General features: G+C 39.4%; 1 protein-coding gene across 1 annotated transcript in view; it reads right to left on the bottom strand.

Moving 5' to 3' along the window:
• Positions 1–1,493: 1,493 nt before the first annotated feature.
• TRDN (triadin) overlaps positions 1,494–23,859 on the bottom strand; it is a 96,997-nt gene continuing 74,631 nt past the window's right edge. Inside the window, exons 12-13 of the mRNA XM_054173987.1 lie at positions 21,694–21,753; positions 1,494–1,615 (exon numbers count right to left, since the gene is read on the bottom strand). Coding sequence (XP_054029962.1) covers positions 1,494–1,615; positions 21,694–21,753 — 182 coding nt within the window. The remainder of the gene's footprint in view (positions 1,616–21,693; positions 21,754–23,859) is intronic.

Below are 23,859 nucleotides of genomic sequence, written 5' to 3'. Positions count from 1 at the left end.
TTCCAAGACTGTTGCTTTAACAGTATTGTATCCTAGTGACTGGCCTCCAGCCTTGAAAGGAATTTAGTTGTGTGATTCTGAGCAGATAATCTACCCCCCAATTTGTGTGCCAAATGGATGTCTAATTTACATTCCCAATTACCTCAATTGCATACATAAATGAGCTAATGAAACACACAAATGTGTTACTGGTCATAAATAGTCATTTCCACGTGCAATTGCAGTAATTGTATGCTTCTCATGATTTTTAAAATCAAGAACTTAATGTTAATTTGATGCCTGTTTATGCTGAATAACTGTTATATTTAAAGATTAACTTAATCACTCAGCAAATGCAGAAGTCTCTTTCTATTATGTCTTCCCTCCCCCCCCCCCCATTATGGTTAATTGGTGGGTAACATTGTTTAACATTTCAGAGACTACTTTTTACTGATAAGCAGCATTCCAACATTTCCTTAAACCAAGAAGGACTGCAAATCTATTTTGATGCTGTATTGTGGCACAATAACCAGAGTTTTATGGTCCTTTAAACACTGTGTTCATAAAGCAATACTCATTTGAAGTAAGAGAGGTTTCAGGGAGAGAGATAATAAGTCACGTATCTGCTCCTATCCAAATGTTCTGATTCACAATAATCACATTAGAGAAACATGTAATTAATTTAACTCTTTGTTTTAGGCATAGGTTCTGCCAAAATCTAACTCTAATTTTCTGTTTCCAAATGCAGGCGAATCTTGTAGCTCTTGTTACTTATTCTGCTGCCATCCCATCTGTTTTTCTCTTAGATTGCAATTGCTTTCTGGATAACACAGAACTAAGACCCCTATGAGAGAGATTAACAAATGCCATGGTGTGACTGAATGACTCCAAACTGCTATGCAATTACATGAAAAGCCTCATGTGTTTTCCACTATTAAATTGTATGATGTAGAGACCAAGAACTTATATTACAATGATAGTTTTAAGTCATCAGGCATAGTTAATTTTAAAATTAAAATGCATATTTCAACCACTCTTACTGATATGATCAGACTGCAAACAATGTAATTCAATTGCAGGGGTTGTGATTTAATCTTCTGAAGGTAGGATCTGACTTTGTATTTTTCTTTCAGTGTCTTCTAACAATAAGAATAGGGTTGATAAATGCAAAGCCAGAAATCTTGTGTTCATTGTTGCAGATAATACACAGAAACATTGCTGAATAACAATAGCTGAAAGCGTAATCCAAAGTATATTAAGAGGATAATGTTGATTATGTTTAGAGTTAGATGGCAGCTTACGGCTGAACACCACCCAAAGCATTTTATGTACTGGGCCCCCATCCTGTAATCTGTTTCACTCAGGAAACAACATGAGCCATCTGTGGTAGTCCTGTAAGGAATATTTAGGTCTTGTCATACAAATATGATTGTGCCAATCACGTCCCAGGCCTAGTTGTTTGATCAGTTTTGTAATGCAGCTTATATCTAGAAACAAAATCCATTAGAACCGAGTCAAGTTAAGGAGTAGAAGCCACTAAAGGAGGAATAAAACTCAAACTTGCCTTCAATAGCTGCGGGTTTCTTTCTTGGACTATGCTCTAGAAGAAGACGAGGTGGCATCATTTCCTTGTGTGCTGGACCTGAGTACACAGATTCAAAAGCATAGAAAATGAATTCAGTAACAGGCTGAGCAGATTCACTGGGAGGCTGAGCTCCCTTCAGAATTGTTTGTGTTTAAATTATGAGACCATGCATAAAAGCTATTACCTTCCAGATATCATAGGAAAGAAATGCATTTGTCAGCAAACAAAGTAATTTCTTTTTAAGAGATATGTTTTCAAACACTGAAGTCCAAGTGACTCAAGGATATGTTGAAATGTCTGCAGTTCAATTTTTCTTCATTAGACTAAAAACTCTGAAGAATAATACTGTGATAATAAGGTTACATGCTCATGATGCCTCTTCTACAGTAAAAGCTTATTTTCTTCTGTCAAACAAGTGAGCTTCAGCTGGTCCCTCAAGTCCACTTATTATGAACTTTCTGAAATATCAGTAAAAATTATTATGTTTCTTATCCTCAAGGATTTTTCTTAATTAGCCAGTACCAATCAGGTCACACACTGTAAACACTGACAAGGTTCTGACTCCAGCTGCTGACTGAAGCACCTCTAGTCTCTCACAGTGTTGAACTCTACTCTTGTATTATTGAACTGGGACGTTCTGTACTGACTTAGCCTATGTACAGATACTGTGCTTTATCCATAACATTTTTCACTTCATTTCCCCAAAGATTAACAAACAGATCTATTGCACTCTGATATTACTTATACTTCTTTTCTGGCTTGTAACAGCTTTTTGCAGCCTTTTTATTTCTTTTTGATTTCTTTCTCTGACATTTATGCTCAGCAGCTCTCATAGAAGCAGAGAATGGTTTGGATTGGAAGGGACCTTTAAAGGTCATCTAGTCCAACCCACCCCCTGCAGTGAGGAGGGACATCTTTAACTAGATCAGGTTGCTCAGAGCCCCAAACAACCTGACCTGGAATATTTCCATCTGCCACTTCTCTGGGCAAGCTCTGCCAGTGTCTCACCATCCTCAGAGTGAAAAATTCCTTCCTTCTATCTAGTCTAAATCTCTTCTCTTTTAGTTTAAAAACATCACCCCTTGTTCTCTCACAAGAGGCCCTGCTAAAAATACCATCCTCCTCATTCTTGGAGGCCCCGTTCTCATGTCATTGTGATTCGAAAGAACAATTTGTTGTGGCATGTGAAACAAAATTAAGTAGTTAAATATAATATTCACTCAGTCATATGCACCAGCACCAGGGTCCACACACAATCAGGCTGTTAAATCTCAGCTCCAGAAACTCAAAGCCATGCCTCATGCGTCACGACAGACTCAGAAGAGAAATTAAGATCTTAATGAGCCCTGGAAGCTGTAGTATCATACTTACCCCTCTCATTTTACAAAGGTATGTATACTCCTGAGGAATGCAGGAGGAAAACATCATCTTGAAGACAGCACTGGGATTTGAGCATCATGGTCGTAATGTTATTGCATCTCATCAGCATGTGTACGATTGCAGGCAAAGAATTTCCAAGTATCGACTCTAGTTCATCCAGTAATTTGTACAAAATATCACCATGGAGCTGCTCAAACTTGACTCATACCTGAGCCCCTGACAAAATGCCCCCACACTGACAAAATCAAAGCATTGAAGCCACTGCAAATGGTAAAAATCATAAAAATTTGGGGTTCACACAAATTTCCTGACAGGGCAAAAATCCCAAGTGGCTATTGACCAATCTCATTGCAGAATGATTCTAGATTTGATATGGGTAGTAGCCAAGCTACTTCAGAATGGACGTGAGGAGGAAGTGAAGAGTGGTGAAGCCCTGCAATGGGTTGTCCAGGGAGGTGGTTCAGGCCCTGTCACTGGAAGTGTTTAAGACCATGCTGGATGAGGCTCTGGCCAGCCTGATCTAGTGTGGGGTGTCCCTGCCCATGACAGGGGGGTTGGAACTCGATGATCCTTGCAGTCCCTTCCAACCCTGACTGATACTATGATACTAAGCTTCACAAATCCAGAGGTCTAGCCACGACTTTCCAAAGATATTATGCCTTTAAAAATATCACCTTGAAATTGCAAAGAAAGCTAATGAGATGCTGAATGCGATTTGCTGCCAACCAGAATGGAAAATTTATATCCATAACCTCTGTCAACATGCACTAACTTCATTAATTGAATCCCTAGTTCAGACTGAAAACAAAAACAGTATCAAAATTAGCACACAGGTAAATAATCTTCTTCTTTCTGCTATTTTTGATTAAATTCATAGATTCCAGTTAAGTTCTTTAGTTCTTTATTTTTGCCTACACTTGACCACCTATCCCTGGATGGAAAAAAGTGATACCTTTTATAACTTGTACTAATTGTTTTATGTGAAAGATGGTAAAGGGCAGTGACTCAGAATGTTGAGTACATCAGTAATGAAGAAGGATAGTCAATAATTTGGACTGCAGTGTGGTCTCTGCTGTGTGGGGCAATGATCTAAGCACCCCTAGGTCAAAGCTTAAGGCTGGCTCCATTATCTTCCTGTTCTGTGCTGTAGCAGCAGTTTTCTAATGATTGCACCAGTGTTAGTATAATGCCAGGGCGATACCGCTTCTTGCTAATGACTTGTCAAGTTCTATTTTACAGTTTTGCAAGTTTGAAGCAAATCATTTATTTCATGTAAATTGACCACATGATCCAATATGAGAGTGTTTTAAACACCCAAAGCTTAAGCTTCATAGATCAAAAACTTTCCCTTAGGCCGGAATGTTTGTTCTGAGCAGGTTCCCATCCACTCCGATAAAAATCTTCTCTAATGTTTCCATGTGTTATTAAATGCCTCTCTATTCACTTTGATGGGAATGCAGAGGACAGTAGCTGAATAAATATTTTATCCAGTCTTTTGATGAAATATGTTAAAGGGGATATCCAAAGTTAAATTTCTATTCCTTTTTCTCTCCTCTGTAAGTTATAAAGCACAAGTGGTTTTCTGCAGTACAGAGAGCTCATAAATAGAAATGAGGAAGTGGCCTCAGCAAATCAGACCATTAGGATTAATGGTGTCTACTCTCTTGACTCCAGCAGTGGCCAATTGGACACATACCCGTGATGTAAAGGAGAGGAAGGCAGGATGTTTTTAGTGATCCCAGTGGACAATCAGATTAGTCTATGAATCAGGAGAAGTCATTATCCAGATTACTGGTATTATTATTGGACACAGAGTTATCTTGCTGCTTTAAAACTCCAGCCACAGAAAAGCACTGAACTTTATGTCTGCATATTTATTTGCTTCTCATGTCAAATGTAGGCTTCCTTTTCCTGCCATGAGATAAGACAAAAAAGTTCATTTGAGTTGATTTTGTGGGTTTGGGGTTTTCTTGTTCATTTTGTTTTGTTTTGGTTGGTTGGCTTGGGGGGTTGCTTGTTTGTTTATATATTTATTAGGGCTTTGCTACTCCAAAAATTTCCTATTGTAATTGCAAACAGAAATATGAATACATTTCTACACCTAATTTGTCCTGTAGCAGTTGTGCTGCAAGTACCTCCCTCACAGGATGTTATAAACAGCTGTCTGATGACTAATTACAGCTGATAGAAACTGAAAGAGTGAAATGTGTTGACTTTAAGCTCATGGGAATGTGTTCATCAGGAGAAAAAGTGTCATGTTCAGACCCGAGCAGCTTCCTCTACTGCCTGAAAGAAAACAAATATGCTGCACACATGAGTAGAAGCTTTAAGATTCTAGATGGTAGCAAGTGTTCATTGAAAACAAGCTACAGTCTTCAAGCACTGTGAAACTCCTGTCATCAGTGTTTATTAAATCACTTGAGATGTCATCAAGAAATTCATTCTGACATCTTTTATGAATATTTTAGATTTTTATATTACATGATAAGGAATACAAGACAAACTTTAATTACCTTACTTTTCTCAATCTAGGAAGTGTCTTTCTACATGTGTCAAGAATGTCATGTCCAAGCATTGAGGATAAATTGTTTTCTTACGATAACAGCAAATTATGTGGGCTTTCTTTCTTCCCTGATCTGCTCAGTTCAATTTGTCTGCAGCAATCTTAAATGACATAGATAAAGTCTCTAGATTTATCTTACTGAATCATAAGATCATAGGATATAATAAAATGCTTCTAAAATTATTATCTTTAAATGACTAAAGGCGTTGTAGATAGCTGAATTTTCGACTTGGATATGGAATTAAACAATGCTGTCACAGACAGCAACAAGCAGCAACACTCTTTCTATGGCTGTGCACGTACCCATACCCTGGTTATCTGAACAGCAGGAATCCTACAATCCAACAGCACCAAGGCTTTGTTACAGTATCTTTCTTATGGCACAGCAAAATGTCTTCAAATAAATCTCCTTCTGCCCAGATGTGACATCTTTCCCTAATGATAATAGAAACAATTGAAAGAAAGTGAGTGCGCTCTCTGCACAGTCATTTGTTATGAAAAGTAAATTCAAATCAAATGTTTCATGAAGGCTGGAATCAGCAGAATGAGGTGAGACTGCCAAATGTGCTTTTAGGGGACTGAAATCTTCATGGAGTCCCACCATTCTGTTCAGGCTTCCCGTGTTGACATGTGAGCTACTTGAAGTTAAAGATGAGCCTTTCCCACGTTATCAGACACTCCTCTTCAGACATGTCCTGGTTTAGAGCCAGAGCTACTCAGGACCAGAGGACAGAAAGATATTCTGCTCCTAAAGGAAAGATGTTAAGATGTGGAGTTGCTGGAATGTGTCCAGAGAAGGGCAACAAAGCTGGGGAGAGGTCTGGAGCACAGCCCTGAGAGGAGAGGCTGAGGGAGCTGGGGTTGCTTAGCCTGGAGAAGAGGAAGCTCAGGGGAGACCTTCTTGCTCTCTACAACTACCTGAAGGGAGGTTGTAGCCAGGTGGGGGTTGGTCTCTTCTCCCAGGCACCCAGCACCAGAACAAGAGGACACAGTCTCAAGCTGCACCAGGGGAGGTTTAAGCTGGGTGTTAGGAAGAAATTTCTTCATAGAGCAAGTGATGTGCTGGACTCTTTCAAGCAGCTCACTGTCTTTCTTGAACTAAGGGGCCCAGAAATGGACACAATATTCCAGATGCAGCCTCACCAGTGCAGAGTGGAGGCAGAGGTTGGAAAAGACCTCAGAGATCATCAAGTCCAACCTATTACCTAACACCTGACACCTCCTGACAACTAAACCATGACTCCAAGTGCCACATCCAGTCCTTTTTTGAACACCTCCAGGGACAGTGACTCCACCACCTCCCTGGGCAGCACATTCCAGTGGCCAGTTACTCTTTCTGTGAAGACCTTTCTTCTCACCTCGAGCCTATCATAACACAATGGGTTTATGTACACTAGTAAGTTAAATGTTCCCTGGGAATGTTACTAGACTCTGGAATTCAGACCTACATATCCTGCAATGTTGTTTGTTTTGTTTTCTAATAGCCTCCAACAATGTTGATCTATTCCATGTGAGAATGTCTTAGCTCAGGACTTAGCAGAGGCCAGAGACCATTTCCACTAGACAGCTGACCCATCTTGACCTAGGGAAAGCATAATGGATGTGGATCACTCTATGACAGAAGGAATCACATTCAAAGGAAACTTGAATTGAGACTGATTTACTAATTTAGATGTAACCCAAAAGTGTCAAAAATGATACAATTATGTCAAAAGGAAAAAAAGAAGTTTAAACAGGGTCTTAATGACCTATTTGGAACTCAATTTTTGACAGTGACAAATGGAATTAATGGATAATAAGATAAGCCCTTAAAGGAGAAGTCTATCCTAGTAGTCAACATATATTTCAGTTTTTCATATACACTCAAGATCTGGCTCATTATTAAATGGATAATCACCAAACATACACTGAAGCTATTTTTGTGTGAGGTTGATACTACTTGAGGAAAAATACTGCTAGAGTATATGCAGCAATTACCAGTACCAATACAACCCTTTACATTCTCACATTCTGTTACCCTGGCTATCACTAATTATTATGATACATGAGAAAAGAAAAAATGTAAAGAGCACATGGATAATGTCCAATTTATCTATATGTTCCACTTGAATTTGAAGTGTATTAAAAACATCATAGATAACAGAGTGCCTGACTTACGTGTAAAGAATGGTACTGAGAGATGCTTCTCCTTCAACACAGAATCAAAACCAAGCCTGTTATAAATAACCTAACACCCTTAGGAGGTTATCCACCTCTTCAGCTAAAAGGAAAGACCAGCAGGTTAACAGTGAAGGTGAAGTAAGGATGATAATCCATATGCTGTTTTGATTTGAATATGGAGAAGGATTACATTTCCCTTCTCAAGGCACCAAGCAAAAAGTAGCAGTAACTTCATATTCTCCTCTGTTAAATATGTAGAGATCTGAGTTAATCTTGTTTTTCAATGGTGCATTCTCATACACATTGATACCTGTATAATATATAGAATAGAATAGAATAGAATAGAATAGAATAGAATAGAATAGAATAGAATAGAATAGAATAGAATAGAATAGAATAGAATAGAATAGAATAGACCAGGTTGGAAAAGACCTTTGAGATCATCGAGTCCAACCTTTCATCCAGCACCATCTAATCAACTAAACCATGGCAGCAAGCACCCCATCCAGTCTCTTCCTAAGCACCTCCAGGGATGGTGGAGTCACCACCTCCCTGGGCAGCCCCTTCCAATGGCCAATCACTCTTTCTACCAAGAACTTCTTCCTAACATCCAGCCTATGTGGACATATGTGCACATATGCATGTGCATCTACACACAAATGCATACAGATATTTCTTTAGTGATATTTCTGAACAGAAAATGCCTTTTCTAGCCCTACTTGATCTGGTAACTGAACAGGTGTGAGATTCCATCAGTGTGGATTCCCGGAGGTTGTGTGAACATCAGTTAGCTGCTGCATTTTCACTCAGCCACCAAACCAATTAAAGTCACAGCTGGGAATAGATGTGTTGTTTTTTTGGTGTTGTTTTTTTCCCCTCCCATATTCTTTTTCTTTTCCTGTGGGTTTGTATCTCACACAATTTAAGTGTGCATGACAAGTGCACCAGTTGCAATAGAAGCATGGGTGCAATTATCAGTGGGGTTTTTCTTTCGCTGTGTTAACCTACAGCCAGTGCTATAGGTCCCAACCAGAGATGTATGCAATGTATCTTAGCTTCACAACAGGCTTGCACAGTGAAACCCATTTCCCACACTATATCTGTTGAGAATCCTTTTCCAGAGCCTTTTTTTTTCTTGCCAAATTGAAGCTCCAAAGCCACTCTTAGCTCAATCCATATCTTGTGAAAGCTGTTCTAATTTTTGTGTCCAGGAGACTGCAGTCATTACAGAGTTAAAAGTTAAGTTTTCACAGTTTTGTCATTACACATTAAGTAAGAAGTCATGCAGCCTTTCCTGACATCAAAAGAAAATTGAACTGGGGAAAAAAAAAAATAAATGAATTGAATTGTCTCCACTTCCTCCCATTATTTATCACATGCATTTAGCAGGTAAAAAAAAGAATCCTGCATGTTGTGTTTAGAAATATTAAATGATGGATCTCAAAGAACTAAGTCCTAGGACAGTGAAAATGATGGGTTATTGTGTAGAAATTATGGGCTATTATAGTAATTGGTACATGCTGGAGAGCAAAAGGACTGTAAAAGCAGATTATAGAATGAAAAGACATATTCAGCCTTCCTTCTTCTCCCCAAATAACCTTTAATAAATTGGCATCATATACAGTGATACCTAGCATAATTAACGTATCAGGAGCTGGGGTAGATGCTTGCTTTCCACAATAGGAATTATCCACAGGAAAATAATTAGAACAGAGAAAAGAAAACACTGCAATTAAATACTTGCTGCTAACAATTAAACAGAATGGAGGGGACTGATAAGCTGTTCCGATGAAATGTAGCAGACTCTGACTATGCCGTGGGATCGCTGCTCAGTAATTTATGAGTTATTTGTATTTGGTCTATCACTACTTAGTATCATCTCAACTGTCATTAGTCCAAATACATCTCAGGAACATACAGTGTTAGAGTCAGAAAAGCTGCCTACAATTTAATCCAAGAATGCTGAAACTTTATGTTGTCATCAAGACAGGTCTTGCTAAACAAAGCTGCCTGGAGTTTGGTCTCTTCTCCCTGGATACAAGGGACAGGATCAGAGGAAATGGCCTCAGGTTGCAGCAGGGCCTGTTTAGGTTGGACATTATGAAGAACTTCTTCACTGAAAGGTTTCTCAACCACTGGAACAGGCTGCAAAGGGAGGTGGTTGAATCCCCATCCCTGGAGGTGTTTCAAAGACAGAGATGTGGTGCTAAGGGACATGGTTTAGCCCCAGCCTTGACAGACTTAGAGGATGGGTGGGCTTAATGATCTTAAAGGTCTTTTCCAACCACAACAATTCTACGATTCTAAAACCAGCTCTGCACTGACAGAATCAAATTATTTGCATTATATTCTCTCACAATTTGTGGATAATGAATATGTTTAATAATACAGAAGTCTAACTAAATGCAAACAGCTGTGACCTCAAGCCAAGAAGTTTTTCACCTCTTACAATCTTTTTTGCCAGTATGAGAGAAACAATTTAATGATTATGTTACCTGTCTTGTCTGTACTTGACAATCACCTAAGAGCATGAATCTATAACCATTTTTTCTGAAAGAAGACTTTCAATAATGCAGTTTGACATTAGAGGGAAAAGAATTGAGAGATTTTTATTAGATCAAATATCAGGAGCATGCCCCAAAAGTGCAGAGGTGTTGGCTACTAGCTGTTCCTCCCTCCTACTGAAATCAATGAGAGTTAAGTATTAGGTAGGCGTTCAGTATCTAATACCTTTGAAGGTTAAGCTCTGTGTGATTAAGAAACTCAGTGAGCTTTCTCTGTCTTCTGAAAGTTCTAAGGCTGCAATAGTTTCTGGAATTATAAGAACAGGATGTAGTGATAGTAAAAAAAAAAAAATCTATTGAGATCCGAGGCTAAAATTTCCACCCTTTAAAGCATATGGTGGTGTTAGGCTTGATGCAATGCTCCCCAGCAGCTGTGGCTTTACAGCCAGGCAGAATACATGGCCTGGACTCTTTTGGGATGAAGAAATTTCAACTAAAGCTGCTGGTTTGTGTAAAGGAAGGTAGAATTGTCCACAGGCAGGAAGAATGATGAGAAATAGTGGAACAAACCACCTATAATACTGTAGATAAAGATTACAAGAAACCCACCATATTTTTTGGCAACTTCTGATTCTTTCTTCCCTTTCCTTTTCCCAGGAAAATTCTTCTTTCCTATAAAGAGGTTATTTTTAGGACAGAGTCATAGGATTTGCTGCCATGAGTTCCAACCCTTGTGCTCAATGTATGGTAGTGGTGATTCTGACTTAGCTTTCCATGCCTTTCATTTCCACCTATAAATGGATGGAAGAGAAACTTGAGAAAAAAGAAAAACTGAATGTGGAAAGCATGGAACAACTAAGAATCCCAAAGTTTAAATTCTATGAAAGTAGCAGCTCCAAAAGCAGGATCTTAGTTTGGTTGGTAAAATTATTTAGGCTTCTTTTGTTTGGCATATTTGGCCAGGGAATGCCCTTCAGATTTATTCATGAAAACATTTCCCTGTGGTTTTTTTTTGTTCTTCCCTTTTCTTACTCCCACAACGCTACAGAAGTGCTGGGGTTCAGGCCCCAGCCCTGGAGACATTCAATACTAAACTTGATGGGGTCCTGAGTAACCTGATCTGATTGAAGATGTCTTTTCTCACTGCAGGGGAGTTGGACAAGATGACCTTCAAGAGTCCCTTTCAACCCAGTGCTTTCTGTGGTTGTGTGATTATTGTTACTCATACTTTTCAGAGGGACACTGCTTTGTTTCTTCACTGAGCAAACAGCTCCTCATAATACCTTTTGTAATGTCATAAAACCTTGTCATTTCAAGTCCTTGCTTGTGCATTTTTAACATAGTTTCTGAATGCATGTCGGCTCCTTCTCACCCAGACATTTAAAAGTTAACTTTTAGACAGTTAAATCTGGATAAGTCACCCTAGGGAACCATTTATAGTCAATGGAGAGAAATTGGTACCTTCAAAGAGCAATTAATCTTTTCTATCTTGGGCATCCTTTTTAGGATGAAATTGTCCTCTGGAGGTCTCCATTTCATACCACTGGCTGTAAAAACAGCTAAAGGTTAAAGTTTGGCAACATCTCCTTTTGCATTTCTACACAAAGATCACACTACACGCCACCAAAATATTCTAGGACTAAATTTAAGAGCCACATATGATTTTTCACACTCTTAACTGCTGCCTAGCAGCACACTGCTCTCTAAGCCCCCAGCAATTATATGAATGAATATCACATAGAGAGAGATAGGATTTTGTTGTCAAGCATTGTTTAGGTTTAATGGGTATGGGCCTTGAGTGCCTTTTGAACTTTTGGTGTTTACTCTGTCAGAGAACAACAAGTGTATTGAAGGACAAAGTGAACAGGAGGGAGGAAAGTGAAGCACCAGAGGGAAGAGTAGTATTTCCTGATGAAATAAAAATAAATTGGTCCTGACTCATCCTAGGTATATGCCAGTAAATTGCATGTCTTTTTTGACAAAGCAGATACGTGCAAAAGACATGACTGAACCAAGAGCGGTGAGAGGAATGGACCAGCCATAGTTAAATGTCACAGTGGCTGTGAATTCGATGAAGAGGGAAGTGGTCATAAGCAAGGCAGGGAGAGCACACGCTGCTTAGACCACAGCTGAATGTCTTTCTGTGCTCTCTATTGCATGTTCTCAGAGCAGAAGAGGTGAGGAATTATTGCCAAGGTGGAAATGTTTCATGATGAAATGGATCTTGTCAAAGCTTATTGCTGTGTACAACTACCTGAAGGGAGGGTGTAGCTAGGTGGGGTTTGGTCTCTTCCCGGGTGGCCAGCACCAGAACAAGAGGACACAGTCTCAAGCTGCATGAGGGGAGGTTTAGGCTGGATGTTAAGAAGAAGTTCTTCCCAGAAAGAGAGATTGGCCATTGGAATGGGCTGCCCAGGGAGGTGGTGGAGTCACCATCACTGAAGATGTTTAGGAAGAGGCTGGATGGGGTGCTTGGTGCCATGGTTTAGTTGTTTAGAGAGTGTTGGAAGATAGGTTGGACTTGATCTCAAAGGTCTTTTCCAACCTGGTTAATTCCACTCCTATTCTATCCTATCCTATCCTATCCTATCCTATCCTATCCTATCCTATCCTATCCTATCCTATCCTATCCTATAGTATATGTAAATCCTATGCTCTTCTCCTCTGGTCAGTGTTGTGACTGTGGAGTATTTCTGTATAAACTGAGCTTCATTGTTTTACAGCAAAGTTAATAGAATCTATGTTTGGGTGAGAATAGGAAATTCTCTCTGTCTCACAGTGAAGCTATATGTTTGTCCTTGTTGATAAAAAATTCAGAAGAAAGCTCAAAGACCTTCAGTATACATTTTTCCTTCATCATAATGGTTCAGTGTATGTAGCACCAGGAGGACTTCAAAGGCACATTTGCACAGATCTCAGCTATTTTCTTTTCTATTGAAGTTGACAGAGACTCCTTGCATGATGGTTAACCTCCCTAGCACAGTTTCAGGAGTATATTATAAAGCTAATGGATTTGTTAGCTCACTTACAATTTAAAAAATGCACACATTTTAGAGATATATCATCTGGGTTTATACAACTAACTGGAGAAGATAGTGGGTTGTCATGTCCTGTCAAACACAGATGCTCACTTGCAATCCATTTAAGCCTCCTAGTTTCCCAAAATAGTTGCCGTTTAGGCTGTAGCTGGCTGGCTTGGTTGGATTAAGCAACTCCATGATGGCCTTCATGATTTCCCAGGCATTGAGGAGATTAAGCAATTGGTTATGGTCCTCAGAGACTATTAGGTTGATAAGTGTTAAAATAGAGATTCTACAGTGCTCAGTGTTACAATACCAAAATCTTTCTACAGCTTGCTCTCCAACGTTAGAAAACGACAGAATAGAATAGAATAGAATAGACCAGACCAGACCAGACCAGGTTGGAAGAGATCTTCAAGATCATCGTGTCCAACCTATCATCCAACACCATCTAATCAACTAAATCATGGCACCAAGCACCCCATCAAGTCTCCTTCTAAACACCTCCAGTGATGGTGACTCCACCACCTCCCTGGGCAGCACATTCCAATGGCCAATCACTCTCTCTATGAAGAATTTTTTCCTAACATCCAGTTTAAACCTCCCCTGGCACAGCTTGAGACTGTGTCCTCTTGTTCTGGTGCTGATTGCCTGGGAGAAGAGACCAGCCCCCACCTGTGTACAACCTCCCTTCAGGTAGTTGTAGACAGCAATAAGGTCTCCCCTGTGCCTTTTCTTCTCCAGGCTAAGCAGCCCCAGCTCCCCCAGGCTCTCCTCACAGGGCTTGTGCTCCAAACCCCAGATTTGTTGCCCTTCTCTGGACACTAAGAGGTGTATCTATAGGTAGGTCCATGCAGATAATCCTAAACTCTATTTGACTACAGTATTTGCTAACAGGATGCTGCTGAGCAGATGCTCTAGCCTGTGAAACAATGAAGTGAAGCCTTTTAGTGCCTCTCACTTTTAGCCAGTTTAGGAACATGTAAAACATTTGAAAGAGGACTGAAGGAAACAAATTATGAATGGTCAACAAACAGGAACTAAGCGTTGGAAATCAGTGATCTTTACTAGAAGAATAATCTGCCATGGCGAGTTCTGAACACTACCAGCTGGAATTTGGCAGAGCCATGTGGAGCTGACTTCAGCGACAGACTTTTCTACCAACATTGCCTATCATGCAATCTCAGCTCTCTCAACAATTCTATCCCACCCCTTTAAATAAACAGTTCCATCCAGAAATCCTGTCAGCAAAATCTGCAATATATATTAGGACTGTCTGTGTTCTTTTACAATATATAAAAGCTAATAAATCTAAGCTTGGAAAGGAGGCTCTTCCTTTTGGGAATTGTGTTTTCCCCCATACTTGAAGCCATCCAAGCTCAGAGAAAGAAACATATGCTCTTACAAGCTGACATTTGGAACTTATAGTTTTTAGGTTTCTAAGCTGTCTTCATGCCAACTATGCCTTAGAAATATAGATAAAACTGCTTTTGGCTTAAAGAATTCTCTTCTAATATTTTTCACGTTGAATTCAGTTCTGACAATGCTGAGCACTCAAGAAGGGTTATAGGGCTCTTATAATGCATCCAGTTTTTAACCCACTTGAAATACCATCAGTGCTAACTGGAAATCAGTTTTGAGAATGAGTCATTAAATGTAATAACTATTTTGCAAGGTCATTGCCTAATCTTATTTTTACCTCTTTGATATGAGACTCACTTTGTTTCTTATTACTGGCTTTTATTGCTGTTTTGCATTTAAGTTTTGCCTTTAAGTTTTGCCTTTACTTTCTAAATAGCTTACTTTTCAAACCTAAGGTGTTTGAGTCTTTGGATGATCCTCCACAACACAACTAGATTTTTTTCAGACACCTTCAACAAATCTTTTGAAACTTGATTAATGAACTGTGAGAAATGTCTGTAATAAAATAGAATCCGAGTGTGAGAACACTTTTGTTAGTTTAGCATCTCTTCCTTCACAGAATGGATTGATTCTTTTTTCCCTCCATGAAAATCAAGGAATTTGACTCATTTACACCAGCAAAGACTTTTGGTGTCTTTTGTATCACATAAGTCTGACTCCTCAGAGTGGCTTGCAGTGAACTATCAAAAGAAAGAGATCTGTTGCTCTCTGCAGAAGCAGAATACCACACATTCCCTGGGTAGCTGCTTCTGAGAGAGTGAAAGTCGTTTGAAATTCCTTTGGCAAAGTTACAATAAAGTGCCACAAGAGTGTTGACAGATGCAGCTTTGTGTGCCAGCATCTGGCTCTGATTCGCAGTGGGATGATATAAACAGGGAATAATGGATAGCTGTTCTGCCTCTGTGGGATGGCATTGGGATTGTGTGGCAGTAGCGTCCCCAGCAATTCAGAGTTTGACCAAAGAGACGCTGCTTTTGGGAGTCATAGACAAGAATTTCATTAAAATGGTGTCAGTGGATGTCTTCTCCTAGTTTTAATTGACTGGATAGAAATGTAAAGAAGCAATATTTAGACTCCAAGTGACAGCTGAAGCTATTGGAAGAATTGCTTGTTAATAAATTAGAAATTTTTCAATAATTCAAAGTTAATTTTCAGTTTCTCAGACACACATTTAAAATTCTCCACTACTTCTTTCCTTTCAGACCTCTTGAAAAGGATTCAGAACGCTTGCAGGAGATTACTAGAGGAATAAATGCTTCTGTCATTCGATCACCTCCATTTGTGTCCTCAGCAGAAAGAAGTATGTCAAGCATTGCATCATGTGAGCATCTTCTTTGTAAAAGGATAGACCATTAGCTGGTGACTCTGAAGATGAATCCAGGAGTCTCTGCAAGTTTTGGGGTACAGTACTGCCCTCAGAGGGGGAAGACTTTTTAGTTCTTAGGTACACTTCCTGTTTAAAACTGGAACACTTTCATGGCTCCCAACATCTCCCTTTGACATTTCACTAGAAAATGTCTGCTTTGCTTGTTTTCTGCAGCAGAAGAGAGGGCTGTTGAGAAGGCAGTACCAAAATGCTTATCTCCATAGAAAAAATAATATTCTCTAATGTTCTTTCCCAAGCATGAAAACCTATAGCTCAGCCCACCATTGTGCATGCTGAATTTCCCCAAACAAGAAGCAAATAGCCTGCTACTTTCTTATTTATGTGACTGAATTTTTGTTGCACTGCATCAAATGCCTCCCCAGAGAAACAACACTGGCATCAAAACTGTCTCCATGTAAATGTAATGTGAGAAGGTGGAAAGTTGCACACTGTCATTGACATATCCACAGCACATCCTAGTCTTTAACCAAGTACAAGTGACACTTAAAAATACTTCAAGAGCCTAAAGCGCTTTGCTATCAGAACAGCAGAGGGCAAGTGTTGAACTCCTGCGCTGCAGCCCACCCACTGCAAATACAGGCACTACCACTTCTAAAATTAGACACTTCATCCCTCTAGGGTTTGGTTTTTTGTAGTAGTAGTAGTATATTCAGTGATCTTATGATGTTGATACACATTTATACCTGTATCACCAAAAATATTTTTGTATATGAAATGGCTAGCATCATACTAAATTCTCTCACCACAGTGTCTATTAACAACAGTCCCTGCTCTTGGGCAGGACAGTTCTTGACAATGGAAGAGACAAGCCTTGGAAAAACATCATAGACAATAAGGTCATACAGTCTATCAGCTCTTTCTGGGACTAAACAGGCTGTAGGGTTCCCTCCTACTATAATTTGCCTGAATTTCTTACCTCTGGTTTTTTGGGTTGTTTTTTTTTTTTTTTGAGCATGCATGCAAAGGGTGAGGCTTCGATGACTTTTTACCCTCTGACCATGTAAATGTGCCCAAAAGGCTGCTGAATTCCTCCAATGAAAATATGTTTTTCAGCAGTATAACATTAACAAAATCATCTGCATCACCTTGGCTTTCAGGCCCTGGCATGCAAACATAAGATAAACAACATGAGGATAACCTGAGGAAAGGAAATAGTATGGCCACATTCCTTTGCAGTCTAACTATTATTTGAAACAGTCATGTAGTGGTGTAAGCTCCAGAGCATAACTGGGTGCTTCAGTGCAATGGGTTTAGGTAGGCTGAATTGTCAATACTTTCACATCTGTGCTCCCACAGACTTTGTTGTCAATTAGGTAAAGATCACCCAGTAGTGAGTCCAGCATAGTGTGAAATGCAAGCTGCTTAACCAAAAGTAGAAGACCATAAAAATATGTACTTAAAACAAACTTCCATGTGAGGAAAATGAAAACAAAATTTGACTATAATTATACAGTATGGCTGTAGGGAACAAGGCTGTGACATTTGGAACCGAGAGATGCTTATCACTCTTAATTCAGCAGCAGGCAGCATGCACAACCACATGCTGAGGTAAGCATGCAAAAAGACAGGCACATAAGAATCCACTTTAGGTAGCAGCAAAACAGTAAAGACATTCCACTGAAACAAATCTTTGATCTGCCAGAGTAACTCAGGAAATGTAAATGTAAAGCAAGCTGGCAAACATTGCAGGGGAAGCAGAGGAGGAGCGGCAAAACAGTACGGCACAGGAGGAATAAAACAGAGGCGATTCAGTTAATGTAGTGAAGAACGTGCTACTAGCCAAAAGAGTGACCAGCTAGTATCCTTGAAATCCATCCACATGGGTGAAGATTTCAAATTCTCTAGGGGCAGAACACTCAAAATACTCCTCAGAACAAAATTTAGGAATATCAAGTAAATGAGCAAATACATGGAATATATCCATGAAAGCGGACCAAAGAATGTCAGTGGCCTTCTGTGGCGGGAAGGTTATCTTGGACCTCAGCTATATCAGTGCCAGTGGAAGAACAGAAGTGCCAGTATGTCAGAACCAGTATGTCTCAGCACCTCTTATTTATAAGTTTTCCTCTTTAGGTTTTAACATTTTGGAAGTTAAAATTTGGAAAATTAGCCCTGGAAGAAATGTGTATTAGTTTTCCATTTACTGGCAGCCTAAAGGAGATCAAAGCAATTTGGACACAGTGATTTGTTAATGCTAGGACAGTAGTGTCTGGACTTGGCGAAGAAACTGTAGCCCAGACATAAATAAGATTAGAAAAAATCTATCCTTTGGAGGAAAGGTGGTTCAGGAATCCATCTGAGAAACTGTAATTTATCACATGCATGTTAGACAGAAAGTAAAATGTGCTGTGAAGATCCATACTTCCTCAGATAAAAATCAGAAAGCAATTTTTTGTTGCTGTATACAGTAGAACTCAAGAGGGCTGTCTATAAATGTCTCAGTAGAATTCAGGGCAGGTTACTGTTGCAGTCATGATATTCATGAGATAGATTTCTGGTTTAGCAAAACCTATCTGAATCTCTGGCTAAAACTCTGCTGATATCTATTGGAAAGGGCTGAATAGCTCAGATATATTTTAATTGTTATGAAAGAAAAAAATCTCAGAAGCTAATTGATATTGATACAATTACTGTGTTTTACAGGAGGATCTGCATGAAACTGGTCAGTATCAGGGGCAAATGTTGGCCTGAGAAAGAAGAAAACCAGCTAATGCTTCCTGAAGCAGCTCAGCAAGAACTCTCCTTTCTAGGTCTTTCTGCCAATTCATTGTGTGCAGTTTACATACATGTCATTAATTTTTGAAAGCTACCATTGCAGTGACATGAGAAAAATTTGCATAAATCAACATTTCAGCCTCATTTGGTAAAATCAGCACAAAAGCACTGAGTGAGCTCCAATAGATTTTTCAGGTGATTGTCAAAATACATTAACTGATCCATTTTGAAAAGTGCATATAATTCAGCCCAAGGGCCCCAGTTTTTATCTGATCACTGCAAAAGGCCATCTCAAACGATCTACTTTGCCATAAAATGATATATAAACCTCAAATAACTTAATTAATGTGCTTTTTCAATAATGGATTTCAAAAACACTATCAAAGAATAAATACTGAAGGGTACTAATTAATATGATTTTTTCAGTAAGGCTATTTCAAAACCACTATCAAAGAATAAAGACTGAAGGGTGTTGTTATTCCTGGCATTGTAAATCTGTATACTGTGCCTAAGGAATCTGATGAGTGGACACTGCTCCTATAAACCCAAGAAGACAGAAATTCCTATTTGCTGTGAATATTCCTACAAAAATACCTATGTGAAGCCACTTTCTATGGGAAAAACCTAGTTTTTCTTCTTCACAAATGGCATTATTGGGAAAGACAGAAATGATTCCTGGTTTAAAAGTATTGTGGTGTCAGGGTGACTTTAATTAAATTCCTTAGATGGATTGCACTCAGATCTCTTTGTTTGGACAATGTAATTTACCATAAAATATATAAACTGATAAAATAGAGCAGATTTTAAAACTAATTAGATATTAAGGTTATTAAAGGAATTTAGTATGCTGGTGTTTTCTTCACACTTATCTATGCAAGAAAATGAATTACAGTAATATTTCAGTTCACAGAGGTCAGTGTGAAATGAATGTGTTGCCTGAGGAAGGCAGTACCAAACGATGAGCAGCTCTTGATGGCACTCTCCTCAATGACTTCTCTAAAGACCACGAAGCTAGGCCTCCCTGGTCTTTACCTTTTTTTCCTCAGAGACACAGTCTGGATGTTTCAGCATTGCCTTTCACAGCTTATGGATTGTCTAAAGTTTGTGTTGAAGGCAACACTTGATTTTATCTGCCACCAAAATGTACCAGCTCCAACACAACCACCATTCACAACATTTAACACCAGATGTCAACAAGCTCAAAGCACAGCTTATTTGCGGGTGGACTTTTGGAGAGCCTATGGGGCTGTCCTCTTCCTTTCACCTACATATAGATGATTCAAACTGCATGATGACTGATTTTTGAGGCCAGGCTGGATGTGACTCTGAGCAGCCTGATCTAGTGTGAGGTGTCCCTGCCCATCACAGGGGAGTTGAAACTAGATGACCCTTGAGGTCCCTTCCAACCCTAACAATTCAATGATTTCCACTATCTGAGGCTCAAGCTGTCACCCCAGCTGTTCACCTCTAAGGCCACCTGACCACACAATGACCATGGAACATTTTTTCAGCAGTTTAACCACTGATTTCTTAGCACATCTCTTGCACAGCATGCTGGAATAACACAGGGCAAACACTAGGAGACAAGCATAGACAGACATGTCTTTTATCTTCTGATATTCAGTCACTACAGACTTCCTTCCCTATATGCCTGCTCCTCTTTATGGTCTTCTTGGTTTCCTCATAGCACAAAACGTCAAAACTTGAAAAGCAATCCTCTCCAAAACTCCCTCCCCACAGAATGTCTGCTTTGCCTTAGGAGGCCATCAAACAGCCCAGGGAGCAATCCAGAACAGAGGCCTGATATGTCAAAGCTCCTTCCAAACATCAAGAGAACTACAAGAGAGATCTTGAAGATCTCCATGCAAGTCTGTGTTGTGATATTTATAAATAAGACAACTGTATGAAGTCAGAAACTGAGTGAATCACATCTGGTACTGGCAGTTATTTTGTAAACTGAAGTGTAACTGAGGGTCTCTGGAAGGTTCTGCTAATTGTTCTCCCACTCTGAGCCTAGATGAGTCCCTCTGTAAACCTAGAGATAATAATTTGCTCATTTCTAGTGGGACCTCTTGTCTTTCCACATCATTCTTTGAGAACCTTCTTCCTACAAAATCACAAGCTGCTTCTTCTTCCTTCCACAAAAAATCTGTGTCCTCCATTTCCCCATTTTGAGAATCTTTTTTTTTTTCCCTCAGCTACATCCTTAGAACTTCCCAGCTTCAAGTGGACCTGAGTACAAGAGGGAGCCTAAGCCACAATACAAAGACAGAAAATACATCTGGTTCAGAGAAGTGGAGAGCTGCTTGAGCAAATAACTGACTAAAAGCTTCTCAGGCTTAGTGAGTCCTTAAACATTCCATTCTTGAGTCTTTCCATAATTACCATTGCTTATCACTCTCAGAATCTTGGCCATTAAATAAGGTCATAATGGATTCATATTATGAGATGATGAACAATCATTACCAGTAGCTCTAGCTTCTCTTCTGACTAAGAATTGTTTGTTAGATGAGCACAGAGATGACAGAGGAGAAAAGATGAAGCACAGACGTGATGGGTCACCTAAGCTATTTCACATACTAGCAACACCAGCTCTATTTCTGAAGCATTCTGGGGTTAAGGTTTGTTCTTTGTGGGGGAAAAGCCCCAGTAAATTCCTTCTTCTTGCAACTCAGCCAAAAGGAAAAAAAAAAACACACACAAAAGCAGCATGGAAAAAATTAGCAATTTCTGTAGCTTTCCATTGGCTCTACTTTTAACATAACTTCAATTTTAATCCATGCATTGTAGACACAAAATTAAAAGCTTTAATAACACAGCCATTAGCTCTCACGCTTTATTAAAACCGTTTGCACACTCTTTGTTGCACTTGTGAGGCCTTTCAACGATACAAAACACACTTTTAATACATCAAGGAGCAGAAACTCTCAGAGAAACAGAAGAGAATTAGAACAGAGTTCACCAGCGTAGGAGAGTACCTGGATAAAAATCCCCTTGCGCAAACATGTCAATCACATAGCGACAGAACGCATATTGATCTAACAGAGCAAAAAGGAAAGGGAAAAAAAAAAGAGAGTAAAGAAGAAAGCAAATTTGATATAACTTCTATTTAACAGTGAAGATAAAGCTTGGCAGTGCAAAGACATTCCAGGGGTAGTCACACATTTGGGGATCTTTTTTTCCCCCCTGGTCTTCAATTGATTTGCGTGTTCAGAAAGTTTATTGTCCAGATCTAATGAAAGTCACCCAGCCAAGAACTTCAGAGCTATCAGCGACCTGGAGCCACCAACATTTCTTGTGGACTGGCAGGGCACAACATGCACCCCAGGTCAATGATGTTTGAGAACAAAGGATTTTGTTAATATTGTTTTAACAGTATAATCAATATGTACGTTCAGTGAATGAGAGCATGAGAAGAGCTCTGTGTACTTACGCTCCTGTAGCAATGAGATTTTGTAGCAACAAAACTTTATCCTTTCACTACAGAGTTATTTTCCAAACATTAACCTTTACAAATATATTTTATATATGCATATATTATATCTGTATATATTAAAACTCTATTATCCAGACATTAAGCCTTCTGAATCTAAATGAAACCCTGATTTCAACAATGTTGATTGCCTATTGATTTCTTCTATACATAAACACACTTGAAGACCTTGGTAAAAGGTTTTTGCCATCAAGAATGGTGAAGAAAAGGAGTGCAGAAGAACTGCAACATTTCTGCATTCTTCAGTAGGCTGGGGGGCAGGGGAGAAGGCACATTGCCAAGTGGAATCTAAGGGACTTTAACTTTCAAAGCTCATGTTGATGACTAAATGTCTACCCTAGTTGGCATTTGAACTACTTCACAATGGTCCTTTATCTAAGCATAATCATCCCTCTGTTCCAGGCTGGTCTAGCACACTGCCTAGACTACAGCAATTACACCTCTCTCCATCTCCATCTGCCTCTTACTCATCTCTAAAGTCACTTTCTATTTACTAACTTAAAATCAATAAATCAATAAATTAAGCATATGTTGAAATATTTACAATTTGTTCCAATGGCACAACTATTGCATTTCACTGTAAAATAAGGTTCCCAAGTAACTCACACTCATCATAGCACCTGCTTTCTTATGCAGTCCACTAGAGCATCAGTAATATTTGACATTGAGGCATTTAGGAGATTACTGCTGTGTTGGAACAACTGCCATACAAGTCCTGAGGTGGAAAGCTGCAGCTTCCTAGTCATGATTTCCTAGGTGTCTGTAGAAATTAGGAAGGGGTTGACAAGCTCAGCAAACATGCAGCTATTCCCTGTTATGGAAATTGTGAGGGGAACACTAGTCAGAGCTGGAGAACCTGGGGCAAACCTTTCAGGATGTGCACAGGGCTGTGGCTAGAACCACTGCTTTTAACATCTTAATGACTCTTCATAATAGTTTCCACTTTTGTATTTAGGAATTCTAACTAAGCATTCTGGCTGGCTCCAGCTTTGGATTCCATCCTGAAGGAATCACAAGAATTTGGCTGTGATACCTGCCCTGAGTCTATGTGGTAATTTTCTGAGAAAAGTAGCAGTGTTTGGGTGAGAAAACAAGTAGCTGCAAATCTGTACTTAATAAACCCACTGAAGTAAGAAAAGTGATGGAACCGACTTCAATACACTTGCAAATAGGATCTCAATGACTGCTACTGCTAAAACAATAAAAGGACAAATACCATTTTTTTTTTTTTTAAGCTCAGAAAGCAAACTGTAGGGCACAGCTCTTGTCCACAAAACTCAGTTTTTCTTACCCCTCTTTTTTTCCCCAAAAAACAAGCTGTCTTCATCCATGTTGTCTGTTGGGGAAAGCCTCTGGAGCATTTTGAGGCATTGTACAAAAGACTGTTAGACAGCACGGGACAAAACTATGTCAAGGGACATAAGCTGTATGGACAGCCACAGGACAGAGCACAAGCTTGTGCTGCTCCAGTGGAGGTTATGACAGTCACAGCCTGAAGGTCTAGCAGCTCGCATCACTCCATTGATATTAAAATAATCCATTCTTTAAACACAGGAGTATAAACCAGGATGAAAATAGACTGTGGGTGTTTGAGTGGGTTGGTTTGGGGGTTTGTTGTTGTTTGGGGCAGGGGGTTTATTGTTGTTTGTTG

This window comes from Dryobates pubescens, chromosome 28 (assembly GCF_014839835.1).
Source record: "Dryobates pubescens isolate bDryPub1 chromosome 28, bDryPub1.pri, whole genome shotgun sequence".
NCBI classification, from domain to species: Eukaryota; Metazoa; Chordata; class Aves; order Piciformes; family Picidae; genus Dryobates; species Dryobates pubescens.
The sequence above is the reverse complement of the archived record's forward strand: the minus strand, read 5'-3'. Positions and strand labels throughout refer to the sequence as shown.